The sequence below is a fragment of the Eubalaena glacialis genome, chromosome 13 (assembly GCF_028564815.1).
Source record: "Eubalaena glacialis isolate mEubGla1 chromosome 13, mEubGla1.1.hap2.+ XY, whole genome shotgun sequence".
Taxonomy (NCBI): Eukaryota; Metazoa; Chordata; class Mammalia; order Artiodactyla; family Balaenidae; genus Eubalaena; species Eubalaena glacialis.
The window spans coordinates 42,198,172-42,219,086 of record NC_083728.1 but is presented as its reverse complement, the minus strand read 5'-3'; the positions used below and the strand labels follow the sequence as shown (position 1 = coordinate 42,219,086).

At 38.3% G+C, this 20,915-nt stretch overlaps 1 protein-coding gene across 3 annotated transcripts in view; it reads right to left on the bottom strand.

Annotated features, from left to right (window-relative positions):
• Positions 1 to 6,277: 6,277 nt before the first annotated feature.
• The window catches only part of PLCB1 (phospholipase C beta 1), a 684,234-nt gene continuing 669,596 nt past the window's right edge, over positions 6,278 to 20,915 (bottom strand). For 2 of the 3 annotated variants that reach the window (XM_061209981.1, XM_061209984.1), the window contains exon 32: positions 6,278 to 9,429. In XM_061209981.1, the coding sequence (XP_061065964.1) occupies positions 9,202 to 9,429 (228 nt within the window). In that variant the 3' untranslated portion in view covers positions 6,278 to 9,201. The remainder of the gene's footprint in view (positions 9,430 to 20,915) is intronic. The other variant, XM_061209982.1, reaches the window with a different exon arrangement.

The window sequence follows — 20,915 nt, the reverse complement described above, 5'->3', positions numbered from 1 at the left end:
CCTTTTGGGAGCTGAATTGGGCAACACTAGAGCATTCAGGAAGGCGAGAATGATTTACATTGGAAAGGTTAAAGGATTACTCAGAAGGTTAAAGAAAATAGAATAAATCAAAAGATGAAGTTTGGGGGGAGAGAAAGCAAGAGCTCACACAGACTGGTGTTTGAAGGAGATTTGGGGGGAAGCTCCTTTTTTTTTTGAAATTTAAATTGATTGATTGATTTACCACACAGCCCGTCTTGCGGGATCTTAGTTTCCTGACCAGGGATTGAACCCTGGCCACGGCAGTGAAAGCACTGGGTCCTGACCACTGGACCACCAGGGAACTACCAAAGCTCCTTTATATATGACAATCACATACAGAGAAACAAGAAAAAATGGGAAAAGCAATTTTAAGAGACTTTGTAGTATGCTATGAATCAAATCTTATTTTGGTACATTTTATAGACATTTCAGAACAAATTTATTTTCTTTTCAACTATTTTTTGGGTCTTGGACTGGTGTTACTTTGAATACTGTGCTCTCTGGAGACTGGGCTTTCTGATGATTTTAAATAAATGAAATGTACAACCCTAGGTTCTTATGAAGCAGATAGTTCTTTGAAATAAAAAAAGAAGGGAAATTATGATACTTTATTGGTTCTAAGATACACTTTTACTTTTAAAAAAATTGTTAAAAATCGTTTTGAAAATTGAAGTCTAATTGATTTACAGTATTATATTGATTTCAGGTATGCAGCATAGTGATTTGGTATTTTTACAGATTATACTCCATGAAAAGTTATTACAAAGTAATGGCTATAATTCTCTGTGCTATACAAAAGATCCTTGTTGCTTATCTATTTTTATACATAGTAGTTTGTATTTCCAAGTCCCATACCCCTATCTTGCCCTTCCTAACTTTCCTTTCCCCACTGGCAACCACTAGTTTGGTTTCTATATCTGTGAGTCTGTTTATGTTTTCTATATATATTTGTTTGTTTTATTTTTTAGATATCACAAATAAGTGATATCATAGAGTATTTGTCTTTCTCTGTCTGACTTATTTCACTAAGTATGTTATTCTCTAGGTCCATCCACATTGCTGCAAATGGCAGAATTTCATTCTTTTTATGGCTGAGTAATATGCCACATCTTCTTTATCCATTCTTCTGTTGATAGACACTTAGGTTGTTTCCATATCTTGGCTACTGTAAATAATGATGTTATGAACATTGGGGTGCATGTATTTTTTTGAATTAGTGTTTTCTTTGTTTCTGGATATATACCCAGGAATAAGATTGCTGGATCATATGGTAGTTCTATTTTTGTTTCTTTGAGCAAAGTCCTTACTGCTTTCCATTCCCACCAAGAGCATACAAGGCTTCCCTTTTCTCCACATCCTTGCCAACATTTGTTATTTGTAGATATTTTGATGATAACCATTCTGACAGGTGTGAGGTGATATCATAGTTTTGATTTACATTTCTCTGATGAAATGTTAATGAGTGTAACATTCTCTCCTTGTATTGATACTTTTGTCATTATATAATGTGCTTCTTTGTCTTTTGTTAGAGCCTCTGTTTTAAAGTCTATTTTGTCTGATATGAATATTGCTACCCCTGCTTTCTTGTCAATTCCATTTGCATGATATATCTTTTTCCATCCCCTCACTTTCAGTCTCTTTGTGTTTTTAGCCCTGAAGTGAGTCTCCTATGGGCAGCATATAGATGAGTCTTTTTTTTTTTCTTTTATTTAATCCAAGAAGCCAGTCTATGTCTTTTGATTGGAGCATTTATTTCATTGACATTTAAAGTAATTATTGATAGGTATGTACTTATTGCCATTTTATTACTTTTTTTCCCATTGTTTTTTGTACTTCTTCTCTGTTCATTTCTTTTTCTTTTTGTTTCCTCCCCTGTGGTTTGATGATTTTCTTTAGTAGTATGCTTGGATACACTTTCACTTTTAACCTTTCTGAAATTGGGATGTGTCTTTATGTTTGATGAAGAGTCAGGGTTTAATTGGCAAGATCTTTTCTTTGTTATTGATATATTTATTATTGGCACATTAAGCTTCTTGACAACATAAGTCTGATAGCATGTTATGTAATTCACTTCAATTCTTAAAGGCTATGTGGCAAATATTTCCATGGCAATATCCCATGCCACTTGTCCTTAATAAATTTCCTTCCATAAAATGTCACTGAATCCCAGTGAATTCAACCCACATTTATGAGACTTATTTTGCAGCTTGTTTTTAAAAGGAAGAGTAAAATCTGGGAAAATAAACAAATATTCGACATTTAGTTAAAAAAAAAAAAAAGCAGACAAGTGACTTTCTGACTTCACATAGAAAATAACCAGCACCGTTTTCCAAATAACCTCCAGCTCTTCAGTGGCCCAGGGAAGAATGATAACTGAGAGAGGCTTTTTAGACTAAGCTTTGGGGTAGACAGATACAAAAGGGACTGGAGGACAAAAATCAAGAAAGGGGACCCAGATTTTAAAATAAGTATCCACCCAATTAAAAATGCACAAAGGATTTGAATAGGTATTTCTCCAGAGAAGATACGCATATGGCCAAGTCACATAACATCGTTAGTCATTAGGAAAATGCAAATCAAAACTGCAGTGAAATACTCTTCATATCCACTAGGATGGCAATAATCAAAAAGGCAGAAAACAACAAGTGTTGGCAAGGATGTGGAAAGATTGGAATCTTCATATATTGCTGAGGATGTAAAATGGTGCACTGTAAAATGAAAAACTGTCTGGCAGCTCCAAAAAATTAAACAGAGTTACCATTTGAACTAGCAGTTCCACTCCTAGGTATATACCCAAGAGAACTGAAAACATATTTCCATGCAAAAACTTATACATGAGTGTTTATAGCACCATTATTTATAATAGTCAGATAGTGGAAACAAACCAAATGTCCATCAAGTGATGAATGAAGAAATGCAATACACAATACATAATACACAATAGTGTATTATTCAACTATTAAAAGGAATGAAGCACTGATCCATGCTGAAAACTGAACCTTAAAATTTTTATGCTAAATGAGAGAAGCCAGACACAAAAGACCCCATACTGTATAAATCTAATCATTTAAAATGTCCAGAATAGACAAATCCTCAGAGACAGAAGATAGATTAGTGGTTTCCAGGGACTAAGGAGAAGAAATGGGGGAAAAGGAGGAATGGGAAGTGACTGTTGATGAGTATGGTGTTTCTTTTTGGGGAGATGAAAATGTTCTGGAATTAAGAGTGGTGATTGATGAGCAACTTTTGACTATACTAAAAACCATTGAAATGTGTACTTTAAGAAGGTGAACTTTATGTATGTGAATTATAGCTTAATAAAACTGTAATTAAAAATATATGCAGAAGGATCAAAGAAACAAATGAACAGTGCAGGGACTCCAGGGGGCAAAGAATGGCTCCTGAGTTCTCGCTTGTGGGCAGAAAGAGGCTGTTGGTATGCCTGGAATCCAAGGTGAGCCTAGCTTTCTCCACCTGTGATCCAGAATCTACTATTTGGTGATTGACCTAATTTCATCTCTCATAAGCAGTTTTGTGCTTTGGGGTTGGTGCCATAAGTAAAAGTCAAAGAACATGGCTCTGTGTTGTCTAGCCCTATTATCAGGGTGCTGCTGACTCATGAGGTGCCTAAACAACACTGTAGCTTTGAGTTAACGACATTTATTATTCACATATCAATTATTATTTTTTTCTACCTTAGTACTAATAGCTGGATGGGTAAACAAATTTATTCACTGTAAATGCAGTATTTATTGAGAGATTTCACTATGGTGGGTTTGGGGATTCAGTAGTGAATGAGACATGACCCTTGACATCAAAGGTGTCAATGGAGGATGTATTTAAGTAAGAGGGCCAGTACGTTGCAGTTGGTATGTACTCTATAAGTGAAAGAATGTACATAGTGTTGATGAATTAATTGTATTAGTAGCCACCCTGTGTCCACATCATTTTCCCTATAACACCATAGTATCCTTTTAATCTTGATCAGGGCTGGTCTTGTCTCTTATATTCACCAACAGAATGTGGTGGAAGTAATGGTGTATTAGTTCTGAGTTTAGACTTCAAGAGGGCTTGAATGCTTTTGCTTGCTCTCCAGATCCTGCCTTGGACATGTGAAAAACCCATGGCTAGCCTGCCAAAGAGTGGGAAAAGCACATGGAGAAGATCCAGATCAGCCCAGTTGTTCCAGTCAAGGTCCCAGACATGTAAAAGAACCCAGGCAGGATCAGCCACCAGCCAACTCCTAGCTGACTACAGATGTACAGATGAGCCCAGATGAGATCAGCCTGTCCCAGCCCAGATCAGCAGAGCCTGGCACTTATCTATAGACTCACAATCAATGGAACATGGTTGTTTACAACACCAAGTGTTGGTGGTGTTTGTTATGCAGCAAGAAATAACTGATGTAGGATGCAATGGGAGCACAGATGATGGGGAGCTTGGGTGGATCAAAGAAGTCTTCCTAGAGGAAGTGACATTTAGTCTATAAACCTAAAGATGAATGAGACAAGGAAAAGAGAGAACCTGATTGTGTGTATAAGTGTGTTTTCAGGAGTGGTTCAAGGGAAAGAGGAACAGAAAGGGTCTAAGTAGTTGAGGGAATAGTATTTAAAAAGCCCAGGAGGTGAGATGGTCCATAAGGCAGGAGTGGAGAGTTATGTATGAACCAAATCATGTAAGATCTCAAACAATTATCAAGGGATTTAGACTTTACCCTGAGGACCACTGGGGTCCATTAAAGGCTTTTAATTCCATTTTTGCTCTTGTATGATCAGTCTTGTTCCAGTATGGAGAAATGGTTACATGATTTAGGACTTGAAGCATGGAAACCGTTTAGAACCTTGGTAGGTGGTGGTGGGGATGGTGGCTGAACTTGGGTATTAGCAGAGAGGATAGAAAATGAACGAAGCTGGGGGCTATTCCACAGGGTCAGAATTGACCCAGGTTGGTGAATTATTGGAAAGGGGATGATGGAGAGCCAGCTGTCAGGGATGATGCCCACCTTTTGGCTTGGGCAACTGAATTGATATTGGTTTTATTCACTGATGAAGAAAACAAAGGATGTGGAGTAAGTTTGAGTGTAAGGAAATTCAGTTTGGTGTGTACTGTATGTGGCAGATTACATTTTCCAAAGATGCCTACATATTCATGTACTTCAGTGTGAGCCACACTGCTCCCAAAGCGATATGGGGTCTGTATTTGTTCCCTCCCCTTGAATCTGGGAAGGGGCTTGTGACAACACCAATGAATGGGGTCCAGCAGAGTGATAGTATGCAATGTAGAGGTTCAGTCATAAAAATTTTGATCCAGTTTCTGCCTGGCTCTCACTTGGGAAGCTCGTACTTGGAGTCCAGCCACCATATTGTGAGAAAGCCCAGGCCATGTGGAGAGGACACATGTTGTGGTCCAGCCCGGAGCCCCAGCTAGTCTCTCAGTGATGTATCATCAACCACCAGATATGAAAGTAAATTAGTCTTTGGAAACTTCCAGCTCCCAGCCTTCTAATCTTCCAGCCGAAGCCTCAGACATCATGGCATAGAGACACGGCATCTCTGCTCTGCCCTGTCTGAATTCTTGACCCATAAAAACTATGAGAGATTAAGAAATAATTCTTATTGCTTTAATCCACTAGGCTTTGGAGTAATGTGTAACATAGCCGTAACTAACTAACATATTGCATTTGGAGACACCCTCATAACTCAAATGTATATTTCTTTTTCAAAAATCAGTGTGGCAGACTCTTTTTTTATCTGTTGTATAAGGAAACTTGCATCAAATACTCTGTCAGTTCTTGTCACATACACTATTTGTCAAAAAACTTTTGACAATTTTGCCTTTCTTAGCTTTGGTCAAGGAAGGAGGGGAGGAAGGGAGGATCCTGAATATGGGAGCAATGGGCAAGTTTAACGCCATTCCCGGAAGGAGGTGGTGGACTGACGGAATGATGACAACTGTGCCCTCCAACACAAGCTCTGCAGCCTCCTGATTTCCTGCACAGGCACTGATGTGCCCCATCAGGGTGGGCATTACTTCCCTAAAAATTGGCATCAGTGCTGCTCCCACCTTCCTGCCCGTCAGAAGAAGTTTGGCCCCAACACCACGAAATAACAGCTGGGTTGTGTTAAGAAATTTTTATTGTTTCCTTTGGATTTGTGATGAAAGCACATAAAATTACAAGTGGAAGAAACATCATGCCACAAAATTGCATAGAATTATTACAAAAATGTGAATTACGCATTTTAAATAATTTGAGATAGAAGAACCAAAATATGTACATTTTAAGAGCTTCAAATACTTTGTCCTATCTTTTTTTCTTCTGAAAAGGCAAAAGTCACAATGTCCAATCCATCACAAACAATATTTATACAGTGCACAAGCACAACATTAAATTCAAAGTAATGCAAGCAATGGCCCTTTCTTTCGAAATTATTTAATGACAGCTTATCTATCATAGGAGTATTAATTAATGTATGGTGATATTGAAATGGTAAAATGAACTGTTAAAAACCAAAAACACATGGCATGTCATTAGAACTCTGAAAATTCTCAGTACATGGCCAAAACCACGCTATTCTCAGTAGTGTAAGGGTATCATAGGGGCATAGTCTAATTTAATACACAGCTCTACTCTCTATTATAGGAAAAACCACAGTACAGAATTTCACACATTCAACAAAGAACAAGGCAAATACAGAAAGGCACAAAACTGCACATCATATAGACCCTTTTTCTTTATCTTAGTCTATTTCAAGTAATATTAATATTATTAAATGATAGTATCACTGTAGTAACTTCAATGATGCAAGATGGACAGTGTTACACGCTACCCCCACAACTGCAAAAAGTGTCATTGTACAGATATAAAAATGTGATTACAGGAAATGGCCAAATACAAACATATTGCAAAATGACTAGAGTCACTAAGATAATGAAATCCAACTACCAAAACAGTTTTGTGTAAGTCAAGGTTATTCAACTTTAGTCTATCTCTGGACTAAAATGTGATACAATGTTCTGTAATAATCACCATTGCGTTTGGTTATTAATGCTATTATTAGTTCATTCTTCTGCAATTTTAGCCAGTCTGTAATTTTGTTTATAAAAATGCAGCATTCTATTTTGACCATTCTTGCTTCCTTATGATTAATGCCTTTCTTTCAAAGTGCAAAAGTAGAATGATTTACAAAAGATTTCTCATTCAGTGGAAGTTAAGTTTTATTAAGTGTCTAATTAACACCCTAAATCCTTTAGATCAAAATATAATCATCTCCAAAGGGGATGGGATTTTTTTTCCCCTTGTGTCTCCCTAGATGTGTTTTTTAATCAAACACTCCTTCCTAATGTTTGAACTAAGCCCTCATTTTGATTAAAACTTAATTGTGATCCCTAGTTATTGCTTAAAGTTGAATAGAATAATTTCCATAAAAATACTAAATTCTTAAAACACAATTTTCAGGACACAACTAGTTTTTGCGTTTTAAAATGTTTTGCTAAGCTACAATCAGACAGGTTTAAAGTAAAATAAAACTGCACATCTTGCTTCAGGGCTTTAACTTCAATGTTCTTTGTGTTACTCTCTAAGTTATATTTTCCTCTATAAAATTATTCTCTTACTTAAGACCTTTCAATAATGTTTTTAATCAGTTTTACCATAATATAATTTGTTTCTCCTATGCCACTTAACATAGGAACTTAACAAAAAGACAGTTAAGTGAATTAAATGTACATAGTAAATATATAATGAAAGATTTTTTTTATGTGAGAAATAAATTGAAATCTGTCAGATTTAAAAATTATGGAAGATACTAATACATTTCCATATTGCTGTCCTATACATTTTTGTATATTCTGACAATTAAAACAAGCTTAAAATACTTAAAATCCAGTTTTTGATCTTACAAAATATACATCAAAGTCATATTCTAAGTTCTCAATCTACCTTAACTTGCATCAAAGGCTCCATCAATTGTTTCTTAGAATTTTAATGTAATTTAATATCCACATAATGTAGATATTTGACCATTTTCTTCTCTATCGTTGAATTTGGTTTTACGTCTTGTGGAAGAGATCTGGGTTATTGCCAATTAAGAAACTCATATCCACACTCATATGAATGTGTATATGTGTATGTGTATGTGGTGTATATGTATGTACTTATATGGCTGAGTGCGTACATATATACATGGAGATAACATATACCATTTATATGTGGGTCTGTGTAGTCTCTAGATAAATATTTAATCTTTATCTCTATATTAAAAATAAATGAACCATAAAGAAAGTCAGACAGCAAAATAACTGCTGGAACCTATTCTCTCTGATTGAATCTCTGCTCATCATACATCGGCTCAACTATTTTTATTCAATTAAAAAGATCTTTGTAGTTGTTTAATGATTTTAGTCCAATGACCAATGAATACCCAGACTTTGAGTGCAAATAGTCGACTCAGATAGCACACTGCCTGGAAGTGTGTGGCCAACTTGCTCACGCAGCCAAATGTACAAGCCATGTTGCCAAGTCTGGGGATGGCTTCACTGGACAAGGACACAATCAAGGCAGAAAACCAACTTATTTGAGTCACTATGGTATCCAATAAAGCCATGTCAGCAACAAATACACTGATGCCTCTATGATAAATAAATTAGCAAATTGCAAGCCGCCAGTGCTTGCAAAGCAAAGGATGAAACAATTTAATATGCATGTTAACTCGATATGGTAGTTGAGGGGCAGTTAGGGAAAAAAATGCTCAAAGTTGGCTGTTCAATAGTGTTAAATAGTGCTATGCATTTCTCAACTATTTCTATTACTTTGACATACTTTACACCAGAGCTTCAACTAAAAACATGAGCTTGCTTTTCTTCAAAGAAGACACTGTCCTTCATTAAACGTTCCATGGAGCCTGGAAGTTGCCTGCTTTGAATTTACTACTGGAAAGAAAACCAAAATCCCATCACATACATGCACTCTTCACTAGTAGACCTGCAGTAGTTTCCACATAACACATGGAGCCTGGGTATGGGGAAGCTGCATGGATCCTTCTGGAACTCTCCCTCCAGTGTGGATTTTTAATCTAAGGGATGCTTCTCAGGAAGATGTTCCTGGGCAGTGATCTTTGTAAGAAGAGAGAGTCCGATGGAGCTGGAGTGGCCATGCGTGTTCTGAAGGCCAGGCAGAAACAATCACAGGGGAGTATCGAATTCTTTTCCTGGGTTTTCTCCTTCCAGCTTCTCACTGGAAGGAGGCTTGTGGTTCAGTTTTCCAGGGTCTGAGGTCAGCAGGGGAGGGGCAGAGCTGTGATTGCTGTCTTCACTGATCTTCCCTTTCATGGCTTCCTGCACGAATTCCAAAATCTCCAGGGGCAGCCTTTTGAACTTGTCTTGGTACTCCTGCTCTAGCTCCACCTGCAGCTGGGAGACAGCAAGAAAGAGGATGATTTTATGTCATTTAGGTTTCTGTAACCACCCATGTAGAAACTCCTTGAAAGAGATGTACAAAGAGGGGAGGAATCAATTAATTTTAATATCATGATGTAAAACTGAGGTTAGTTGGACATGTCATTTGCCCACAGCTAAAAGTCAAGTTCAGGTTGTATGTGGCATAATAAAGCTAAAGACCTGATGATAATATAAATAAATACACACACACACATGCAGAGGTGGGTCTGTTGAAAAAGTTTACAGAAGTAATATGCAGCGATGTGAAGTTCTTAAGCGTAGAGATTGGCAACTACCAATAGCTGAGTGTGTCAAGGTCAGCCATGAATCAGGCTGGGAGAGCCACAAGGTCAATTGGCGTGGACAGATGGTCAAGGCGTGGGCTTTATGAAGTGCAGCCTCACCCAGAGGCTGTTTCTAACCAGGAGCTAAATGCATTTTACAAACTGAGCATACTCATATAGCCAACCTGAACTTCTATCTTCACTTCTTTTATCACCTGTTTATTCTGATTCCTTTTTTTCTTTCTAATTTTTATTTGCTTCATAAACTGTTTTACCTACCTTTTAAACTGCTTTCAAATTTATCTGTTTAATGCTCTGGAGAATTTTCAGACTTTTAAAAGTCACAGAACCCTTTCTTCAAATGCAGACTTATGGTGGCCTCAGCCATAAAACAAGTAAAAGCTGGGCATCTGGTAGAAGTGGGGTGAGGGGCGGTGGGTGCTGCCTGCTAGGACGCTCTGCTGCTCAGAGCCCAAATGAAACCCAGGATTTTGAATAAAATTCTCTTTGCTTATTGAATGATAAGCAGGGAGCTTAATCTTAGAAACAGCATGAGAGACTAAATGCTTTTCCTAAACGCCCAAGATCTTGCATTTCTCAGCAGCTCCCGGGTGATGCTGATGTGGCTGGTCTACTTTGGACACACTGACGATCTTCCTGTCCTGGTTCTACTCTGAGCTCCCAATTCTACTTTTGGTCTCAATCCTGGCTGTATGTCCTCTATCTACAGCTTCAGTGCAGTCTGACCCCTGACCATCTGGGATGAAGACAGTCCTCAGGTCATCTGCCCTGCAGTGTCCTGACCCCCCTTTCTTCAGTGCCAACAGCTTGAGAACATCCCCTTTAGTTCAATTCCTTTTTGTTCTCGCTTCTATGCCAGAGAAGTTTTGCCAAAATTAGTACAGATCAGTAGTAATCCCTTATTATTATGTATTAAGTATTATGTATTAACTTTGCCAAACTTAACAGAGATCAGTAATTCCTTATCTGCAATTCTAAAATCCCCCAAATTCTGAAATTGAGAAGCTTTTTATAAATTTGTAACAAAATCATTGACTTTAATTGATATAATGCTATTTATAATCCTTATTTAATCCCACTTCTGTGAATGTCCATACATGGTACTGTAGACATATTAATTTGTTTGATTATGAGGGTGACCTGGGCCCCCTTGGGATATAATGCTTATGGTATATGTATCATATTCCTTTTCTAAAATCAGAAAAATTATGAATTCTGAAAAACAAGAGTCCCCAAGAGTCTCGAATAATGGATTGTGGATCTGTTTGAATGAGCTTTCTTTTTTTCCACATCAAAAAGTGCCTGATAAAAATGGCTTGGCCTGAGTATTGAAAGTCCCCTATTCTCCCCAAATATCAAATATTGGGTATTTATGAATATGTTGTGCTGGCATGTGAATTCCAATAAACCAAGAAGGAAACACTCTATGAGAGGGATACCCACAGGGCCTGAGATTCACATTGCCATGATGTGGTAAAGGCACCTTCACACACAGCTCCACCCTCAGCACTGGGGACAGCCCTCCGGAGCATCAGATATAAGAAGACAATGGCCAGTTTCTCCCCAGGTGGGGCTTTTACACTGACACACTCTGGCATAAGTGAAATCTCAGCCTGGTGTCTGACAGTTTCCATTTACCACCATTCAGACCTCGTCATGAATTTGCCTTAATTTTAGGTCAGCAATGCATGCAGTTAAAGTTTCGTTTCCAAAAAATGTAGGGAAAGGGAGAAAAGCATGGGGCCCTATGTTTAAGAAACAGCGGATTTCATTTAGGTTAGACTGGGGAACCTTCAGTATAGGTATATTGCACCTGACCTAGACACCGATTTCTCTTAGGTCATTGGTGGACAAGACCCTATGGTGCTTGATAGGCTGTTTCCTTTTTTAACTTATGAAAAAAAAAGAAAATATGAAATGTGAGAAAATGCCAAATAAACACTTAAACTAACATTTTCTGGTAATTTTTAATAATCTAATTTTAATAATTATGATTCTGCACCCAATTCAGATATGGGGGTATTTTTCCCCACACCACCAAGCAATTTTCTGTGACATCAGCTGGGTGTCCTACAGTTGAACTCGATTCTGACACTATATACCTGGAGATAGCGTCAGATCCCCCAGGTTAAGGGCTCAGTCCTACAAGACTGCCCCGCACCCCCCCCCCCGCAACTTTAGAGGCCAATTGCAAGTCCAGGTTGTCACCTGTGCTTCTGCCTGACTGGCTATAGTTTGGAGGCTCCCACGATCCCCTCACTTAGATTAGTTTGGTAGAGTTGCTCACAGAACTCAGAGAAACATTTTCTTACTAGATCATTGGTTTATTATAAAAGGACACAACTCAGGAACAGCCAGATGTACAGGACAAGGTATGGGGAAAGGGCACAGAGCTTCCATGCCCTCTCCAGGTGGACCCCTCTCCCCAATCTCCGTGTGTTCACCAATGTGGAAAAGCTCTGAACCCTGTCCTTTTGGGGTTTTGTGTAGGCTTTCTACGTAGTCATGACTGATGTAACTCGTTGGCCACTGGCAGTTGAACTCAATTTGCAGCCCCTGCCCTCTCCCAGGAGGAGGTCAAGAGGATGGACGTGAAAGTTTCAACCCTCCAATCATTAGCTTAGTTCCCCTGACAACCAGCCCCATCCTGAGGTGCTTCCCCAAAGTCACCTCATTAACGTAACAAAAGACACCTTTATTGCTCTTAACACTTAGGAAATTCAAGGGTTTCAGGAGCTCTGTGCCAGGAACTGAGATGAAGACCAAATGTATATTCCTTATTATAAATCACACTATCACAATAATAACAATAATAATCTAATTTTATATTTTTTTAATTTAAAAATTGACCCAGTTGTGGCTAAATTATAACTTTGGTAGATTCTTCCTTTTATCATGGATTAGTAGTAAATTTTATTATACTCTAAACTATTTTAATAAATTAATATGATTAATTTATAAACTAAATTAAATGCCATATATTTCACTCTTTAAAAAAAAATGTCATTATTAATGAATGAATTACAAAGGTGCATTTATTTGAATTTCAACTTAGAGCTTTTCTCTTTATTTTTTTCTTCTTATAAATGGAATACCTGTTCATTATAAGAAAATATGAAAAGTATGCAGGGCAAGATCTGGCTCTGTTTCTAAAAAGCTCCATCTATTAGGAGTCTAGAGCCCAACCAAGATCAGCTATGCTCAGCCCAGATCAGCTGAACTCTGTAAAGTCGTGAACTAAATAAATATTTATTATTGTCAGAGAAGTTTTGTGTTTTTATGCAGTATTATTGTAGCATTTCCCCCATGACTCCCATAATTTCTCTCAAAATTGTTCATGAAATTCTGTGGTGAGGGCATCCTCACCAAATTCTGAGGATGCTCAAGTCCCTTATATGAAATGGTACATATAACGTATGAGCATCCTCCCATTAAATCACCTCTAGATTACTTATAATACTTAATACAATGTCAGTGCTATGTAAATAGTTGTAAATTCAATGTAAATGCTAAAAGTAAATAGTTGCTGGCATGTAGTAAATTCGAGTGTTGCTTTCTGTAACTTTCTGAAATTTTTTTCAAAGATTTTCAATCTGAGGTTGGTTGAGTCCATAGATATGGAACCCATGGATATGGAGGGCTGACTGTATACTAAAACATAAGGCAATAATTATGCTACTTGCTAAGCCACTTCATCCCAGCTAACGTGTGCATTCTAGACCTTGAAAGTTTTGTGTTAGAGCTGGAGTACTCTCTCCTTATAGATGCCTGCTATTAAGGCCTAGTGAAATCGAGTCCCCCTAAAATAGAGTTCCCCTGCCAAGTTTATGACTAACCTCTCTATCCAAAACTTTATTCCCTTTCTTATCCCACCCTGGTTCCCCTTAGGATTGAGGAGTATCAAAGAAAAGGGGAGATTGAAACTGAGCAGAACCCTGCGGGACCCTCCTGGGTACAAAAGCCCCTCCATGTCCCCTGTTTCTTGTTTGAAGAAAAAGGCTTTTAGTCTCCTAGGCCTTCCCTGAGTTTCAAAGAGCAGGCACAAGCAGTTACTAATTAGGGAAGTGAAGGAACGCAGAAACAAAGGAAAAGCAGTTAAGCAAGAAAAGTAATGACAGCTTAAACAATAGTCAGTGATAAAACAGAGTCTTAGTTTCTCCTCAAGAGATATACATAACAGTCTGACACATATCTCTGAGTTATTCTACAGAAAGTAAGATTCCCCCCACCCAGGTGGAGGATGGTGACTACATGCTGACCACAAGCACATAGACCCCAAACTGGTTGGAACCAGAAGGCTGATGATTAAGATTCTGAGACACCACCCTGTTACCTCAGCACCAACCAATCAGAAGAAAGTCATGTTCCCTGCAGCCCTCACCTCAAATGTTGCCTTTAAAAACCCTTCCCTGAAAGCCATTGGGAAGTTCTGGTCTTTTGAGCATGAGCTGCTCATTTTCCTTGCTTGGGGCCCTGCAAATAAATGCCATACTTTCCTTCACTACAACCCAGTGTCAATAGATTGGCTTTGCTGTGCAGTGAACGAGTGGATCCAAGTTGGGTTTAGTAACACTAGGAATTTTCTATTTTTAGTTTGGTGCTTTCTGTAGGAAGACTCAGCAGGGGACTATCATAGCTGGGAATAAAAATGAATGTGAAAGAGAAAAACAATTTTGATTCTACCAAAATGATTAATCATGGTCCAGAGACACCTTGTCAAACTGAAAGTTGCTATTGTACTTAAAATACCAAAAGATGGTCGAAATCTTTGAAGACCTGTGCTCTGGGCTAAGGAAGCTAAGGGACTTGAGTGAATACACATTCTGCACATTATTAACCATTATTTTTTAAATAAGGAAACTGAAGCCTACCACCCAGGTGGTTTAGTGCAGAATCAAGATCTGAACACCAAACTCTTGCCTCCTAATCCAGGCTCCATCCCCACCATTCCAGGCCAACCCCTTCCCTCTGTAAAAACAGGATTTGTGAAGATCTTAACCTGATATTCTGTGTGTTGATAGAAGAATAACAAACATCTTCAGTGTATTTTCCTTATGTGTCTAGGATATTAAAGTTGCTGTCACAAATAACTGGGAAGTGTCTTTTAATGAAAAGTGATGCTGAGGAGGGGTTCCATGGCATAGGGTCTTACTGACATGCCCTCTTAATAATAGAGTACAGGCATACTTTGGAGATACTGTGGTTTCAGTTCCAAACCACCACAATAAAGTAAATATTGCAATAACAAAAGTTACATGAATTTTTTGTTTCCCAGTGCATATAAAAGTTACATTTATACAATACTATAGTCTACTAAATGTGCAATAGCATTTTGTCTAAAAAAACAATGTATATAACTTAATTAAAAATATTTTATTGCTAAAAATACTAGCAATCATCTGAGCCTTCAGTGAGTTGTAATCTCTTTGCTGGTGGAGGGTTTGAAATATTATGAGAATTACCAAAATGTGACATAGAAACAAGAAGTGAGCAAATGCTGTTGGAAAAATGGTGCTGATAGACTTGCTTGACATAGGCTGCCACAAACCCTCAATTTGTTATAAAAAAAAAAAAAAGCGATATTTGCAAAGTGCAATAAAGTGAAGTGCAGTAAAACAAGGTACACCTATTCAGGCTCTTGGAAAACAAAAGGGGCTCTAATCCAGCTGCAGTTAACCTGGTCTATTTCTAAGCCTTCACTGGACTTTTCTGTTTGTGTCTGTCATGCTTGGAAGACACTGGCTGTTCATTCCCCCTATGTAATTCTTCAGTTTAGGACCTGTTTATTTGGTCAGCTGGCTGTTTTCCTGTTTGCCATTAAGTGCAGTCTAATTTAATTAGACTATTTCTGTAAAGAGTTGGATACTCCAAGAAAGGATAAGCAAATGGAAAATTGGAATCAAAAAAATCCAGTTTAAAGTTAAAAGAAAGATCTCTTGGGATAGAACTAATATAGTAAATATTGGTAGTAAATTGCAATGAAATATAGAACCACAAAAATAATGATGGTAATACAATGAAAGTAGTAATTGCAATTTACTGTGTGTTTACTGTATGGCATGCACTGTTCTTAAGACTTTTCATGCATGAATCAATTTAATACAGGAATATTAATTTCAAAATCTCTAAATTCAAATATCCATGGGGACCAAGAAAAAACATAAATCTGTGAATTAGGTTTGGTATAAGGCAATAGAGGAGTGCCAACACCTGTGGCCAACTGGAATTGTATTTCATGTTTAAAACACTCAAATTAAAAAATGTTAACAAGTACCAAGTACCAAGTAACAAGTAACAAGAGTCAAATAAAAAGCTCAGTTTAGTCTGCAGTTTGTGGCTCCTGATTTAGCTGCTCCATCAGAAGCAAGGGTATGACAGCAAAGCTTGATTTATGTCCACTGGACGGAGGCTAAGAAGGCAATACCAGAAGAATCCCGTTCTCTCAACCACAGAAACCCTAAAAGAATCAATAAAAAGCCTCAAGTCAATGGAAATAAAAGCCATGCAAGGGCTAATTATTTTTAGATGAAGTGTATTTTTTCTCCATCAAGTGGAATACCACCAGCAGGGAAGAATTGAACTTACATTATGATTTCAGTTCCCATGCTGACTCACATTAGAAACAAATGTTTATAGTGCAGATGGTGCTGCAATCATCTCAGAGAAGTGGAAGTCCCAGGGAAACGTCCTCCTAGGAAAGTCTTGGGCTGGGAGCCCTTCAGACCTGCCAGAGTGGCCTCCCAAGACTTATTCTCAAGGAGGTCCTGCCCTGATGTGGGCCTCTCTTCAGATCAGTGCGCTCACCTGCACACACCTGTCTTAACTCCTTTTAATTCTTAATTACCCACACTTGAGCCCCAACCAAAACTGCTCTCCCTCTTGATTTAAAGCCTGTGCATTTAAAAAGCAAGAGACAGGCTGTGTTGTGTCCTAGAATGAACTCAGCCACATCCCTAGAGAATGCTCTTCTCCCAATCACCTAAAATTAGTTCTGGTTTTTCTTTTTCTTTTTGTAAATGTGTATTTCAAGAGTGGTTAGCCATACGTGGGTTTTATCAGGATAATTGATTTTGATGTTTAGGGAGCGAGTATTTTCTAATTAGACGGTCACTCCTTCTAAACATGATGTTTACGTCTTCTGCTTAAATTACTGTGGTTTTAGGTTGACCGTTTACAACTCAATCTGAGGGGAAACTAGACATTTGATCTCTTGGCCTTGGAGGGGTTTGGAGCAGTCTGGTTTTCACTCCTGAATTCTCCATCTCAGGTCAAGTTGGCAACTATAATGAATTTTCTCAGAGCCAGAAAACTGAAATGGGACCAGGTAGAAAGGTAAATGAGAGACTGGGGCCAGGCGAGAACTGTGCGATTGCAGAGGGTGGTCCTTGGGTCCTTGGTTACAAAGAGGAGCCGCCCAAAATTGCCAACTAGATTGCTGCCACATACCTGCCCAAGGTTGCCGCATCTGATTTTTCAAAGGAAGCTAGCAATATGGATTTTCATGTTAAATCTTCTGGTTTGTCTGTGTTAGCACCTAAATTAGAAATTAAAAAAAAAAAAAAAGCCACCTTGCAGGTCAATTTGCAACTTCCAGAGTATCTGGGTAATATATTCTATAGGTATGTCTTTGGACATGATAGGCAACTACCCAGAAGTCTGCCGAGTCCTCCCAGCTCAGGGATTGGCTGCCATCCTCTTTGCTGCATGAATGGAGACATAACCACATCGCGCTGGTGTTCTGAATCTGTGGCAAGGTGCTCCTCACTGGGAAGAAAAAGACACTTATACCTGGAATAAGCTTTTGACCCTATTCTAGGCAGCTCCTCTGGAAGGGACTTGCTAAATAATTTGAGATGTCTATTTTCCTATTTCCTCCTTTATCAAAATTTGGTGATATGACTGCTAAACCCACAGGGTTTGGAATGGGGAATCTGATAAACCCAATTACAAGGTGTTTTATAGAAATGCTCTTTTTTAAGTCTTCAAGGCCGAATCCTTTCTCTGATGGATCTCTTTTTTTTCATGAGGTCTGCAGAGGTGATTTGGAACATAAAGTGGTTACCTTGCTGACTTATCTTTGGGGTCTTACATGAGTGGCAGTCAATTCAGAGTAATTCTAGGTATAGCAGATTTGAATTCCATTATCTTGGTCTACATGGTAAAAAATGACTAGTTATCCCCCGAATTTACATTCACCCTTTCATAGTGTCTGCTATGCCTGGATGGCAGCTGCCTAGACAAGAACAATGTTTACAAGCCCCCTCACTATCTTTGCACCTAGGGGGGCACTTGACCAGTTCTTGCCAATGAAATGTCAGGGCCAGCCTGTTAAAAGGCATATGGGGGCATCTCTACTGTCTCTTTCCCTTTTCCAGCAAAGTCCTAGAGGATGATGGAGCCACATTATGGAAAGAATATGGTTCTCTAAATTACCATGTGGAAGCATGTTGTCTACCAACCAGAAACACCCACAATGGACTGTTATATGAAAAAAGAAATAGAATTCTATTGTATTTTGGTGCTGTTTGTTACAGCAGCCAGTGTTACGCTAACCAATACATTCTCAAATATATAATTTGTGTTGCATGATTTATGTTAAGGTTAAGGGAATATGTGTAGTTATGACAAGTGTTTCTCCAAGTTATGATTCATCTTTATTAGGCAATTTTATGCCATAAAGATGGTCTCTTAAGGTTGCTTGGGGCATATTTGCTATTCTGGGTTTTAAGTAAAATTAGAGAATAATCCTAACAATAAATCTTGAGTACTTTATAGCTATTTTATAGCTATAAGAAAGAGCTAGTGTTATGAATCCCAGGGGCATTATAATTTTCCATCAATCTTTATTTCTCTTCTACAAGAAAAGTGTTGGGTGAAAAAAAACCTCCATTTTCTTCCATTGTTATCACTGGATTAAAATGTATTGGGTTGGCCAAAAAGCTCGTTCTGGTTTTCCATACATCTTATGGAAAAACCAGAAAGAGCTTTTTGGCCAGCACAATATATAGTCCATGGCTATCATGAAGCTATTCTTATAAGGACAGAAATGGGAGACTTCAATTAAGTAATATTGCAAAACAATTTTAAGACATTATTCCTTTTTCTTCTGCTTCGAGAACAAACCTGAACTAGTCAGCTAAATCTTAATTTCTGCTTCCAACTTGCCATCAGCTGACCATCTCCTGGTGTGGATAACCCCAAGGCTGCTTCTAAAAACCTGGGTGACTGCTTCAAATCACCCAATCTAGGGGATTGAAAGCCCTTCTAATGGGTCATAGGCATCCTTACTTACACAGGGATAAATGACTTTAGGAAAAGCTACTGGTGACAGAAAAGTCTACTAGGTTCTACCAAACCTGTTTTAGTTCTCAGGTGACTTTGCTGGCCAGAAAGCCGTCCTAATCCCAAATTAGGGAACATGTCCCAATACTTGCAATACTGGGCTGGATGGCAAATGCCATCGATTCATGGTTCATTCTCTACATTTACTCACTTTTTTGCCTTTACTCCCTCATGAATTCTTTGATTTATTCATTCATTTATCCAAAATTTACTGAGTGCCCTTCTGTGTACCTGGCACTGTGACTAATGCTAGACATAGAGACATGAACGAGACACAGCCGTGGTTTCAAGGAGTCCCCAGACCAGTGGGAGATGTGAAACATAAAATAATAATGTGATATGCTGAGATAAATACCATGATAAAGTGATAAGCAACATACAGCAGTAGCACAGAGGAGGAAGTGATCATCTCTCCTTGGTATCCCAGAGTAGGAATTACCTAAGACCAGAAGTACTGGACATCATTAAATTCCTGTCCCTTTGCACACTTGTTCAGGTGACTGCCACTTAAATCTATCAAAGGCTCACCCATATCATTTCCCTCTTACTCTCTGTGGCACATCCAATTACATTCCAAAATAACTGAAAAAGTAACAACATAAGAACTCCAAATTATCTTTTTAAAACATGACTATTTTGTCTAATTTTAGGCTAAGTAAAATAAAACACTGTAAAAGTTGGAAATACCCCAGAGATCAGTGGCCAAGCAATAATAAAAACATTATTAAATGCATAATTTTTCATAGTGCTAAATGAAATCCCACTCAGAAAACCTATCAATCTAATCCTTACCTATGAATGACCATCTTTCTATACATGTCAATCAAATAAATATTATAGAATTTTCAACTGTGGATAGAAGATTCCAACCTTGACTTCTTCGAGGTGGAAAAAACTTCCTCTGCTTAACACTTCCAGTTATTTGGAAAGTGTATTTCAAGGCTTCCTAAAATTTCCTTTCTCTAAAATGTATAGTATCCTTTTGGTAATAATGGTAAAACAAAAATGATTAGGCCTGGGGCTTCCCTGGTGGCGCAGTGGTTGAGAATCTGCCTGCCAATGCAGGGGACAGGGGTTCGAGCCCTGGTCTGGGAGGATCCCACATGCCGCGGAGCAACTGGGCCCGTGAGACACAATTACTGAGCCTGCGCGTCTGGAGCTGTGCTCCACAACAAGAGAGGCCGCGATAGTGAGAGGCCCGCGCACCGCGATGAAGAGTGGCCCCCGCTTGCCACAACTAGAGAAAGCCCTCGCACAGAAGCGAAGACCCAACACAGCCATAAATAAAAATAAATAAATTAATTAAAAAAAAAAGAATCCCCAGAATTGAAGCTTTAAAAAAATAAATAAATAAAATAAAAAACAATGATTAGGCCTGGGGCAAGTGAAGTGGGTGAAGTTACATAGAGCATCAGCATCACCTGGGATCTTACTAGAAATGCAAGTTATCAGGCCCATGCCAAACTTACTGAATTAGAACTCTGGGTGTGGGGGCTTAGTGATCTGTGTATTATTAAACCCTCTGGCTGATTCTGATGCATCCCAAAGTTTGAGAACTACTGATTTAGAACTTAAGGTAGCTTTGCAGGAGTCTTATATACGTGGATTCTTGAGAACCATTTGTATATTTAGTGATTAAGTCTTGCCAAAAAAGTAGCGTCAGATTTGGAAAGTATTTTGTAAACCTAAACAGATTTGACTATTGTCAAGGTACATATGTCAGATGTAGAGTACTGGATTCAATGACATTGAAATCTGGATTGTTGAGGCTGTAGCATTATAATCTTGGGTGGCGGGGAGGCTTCTCATTCA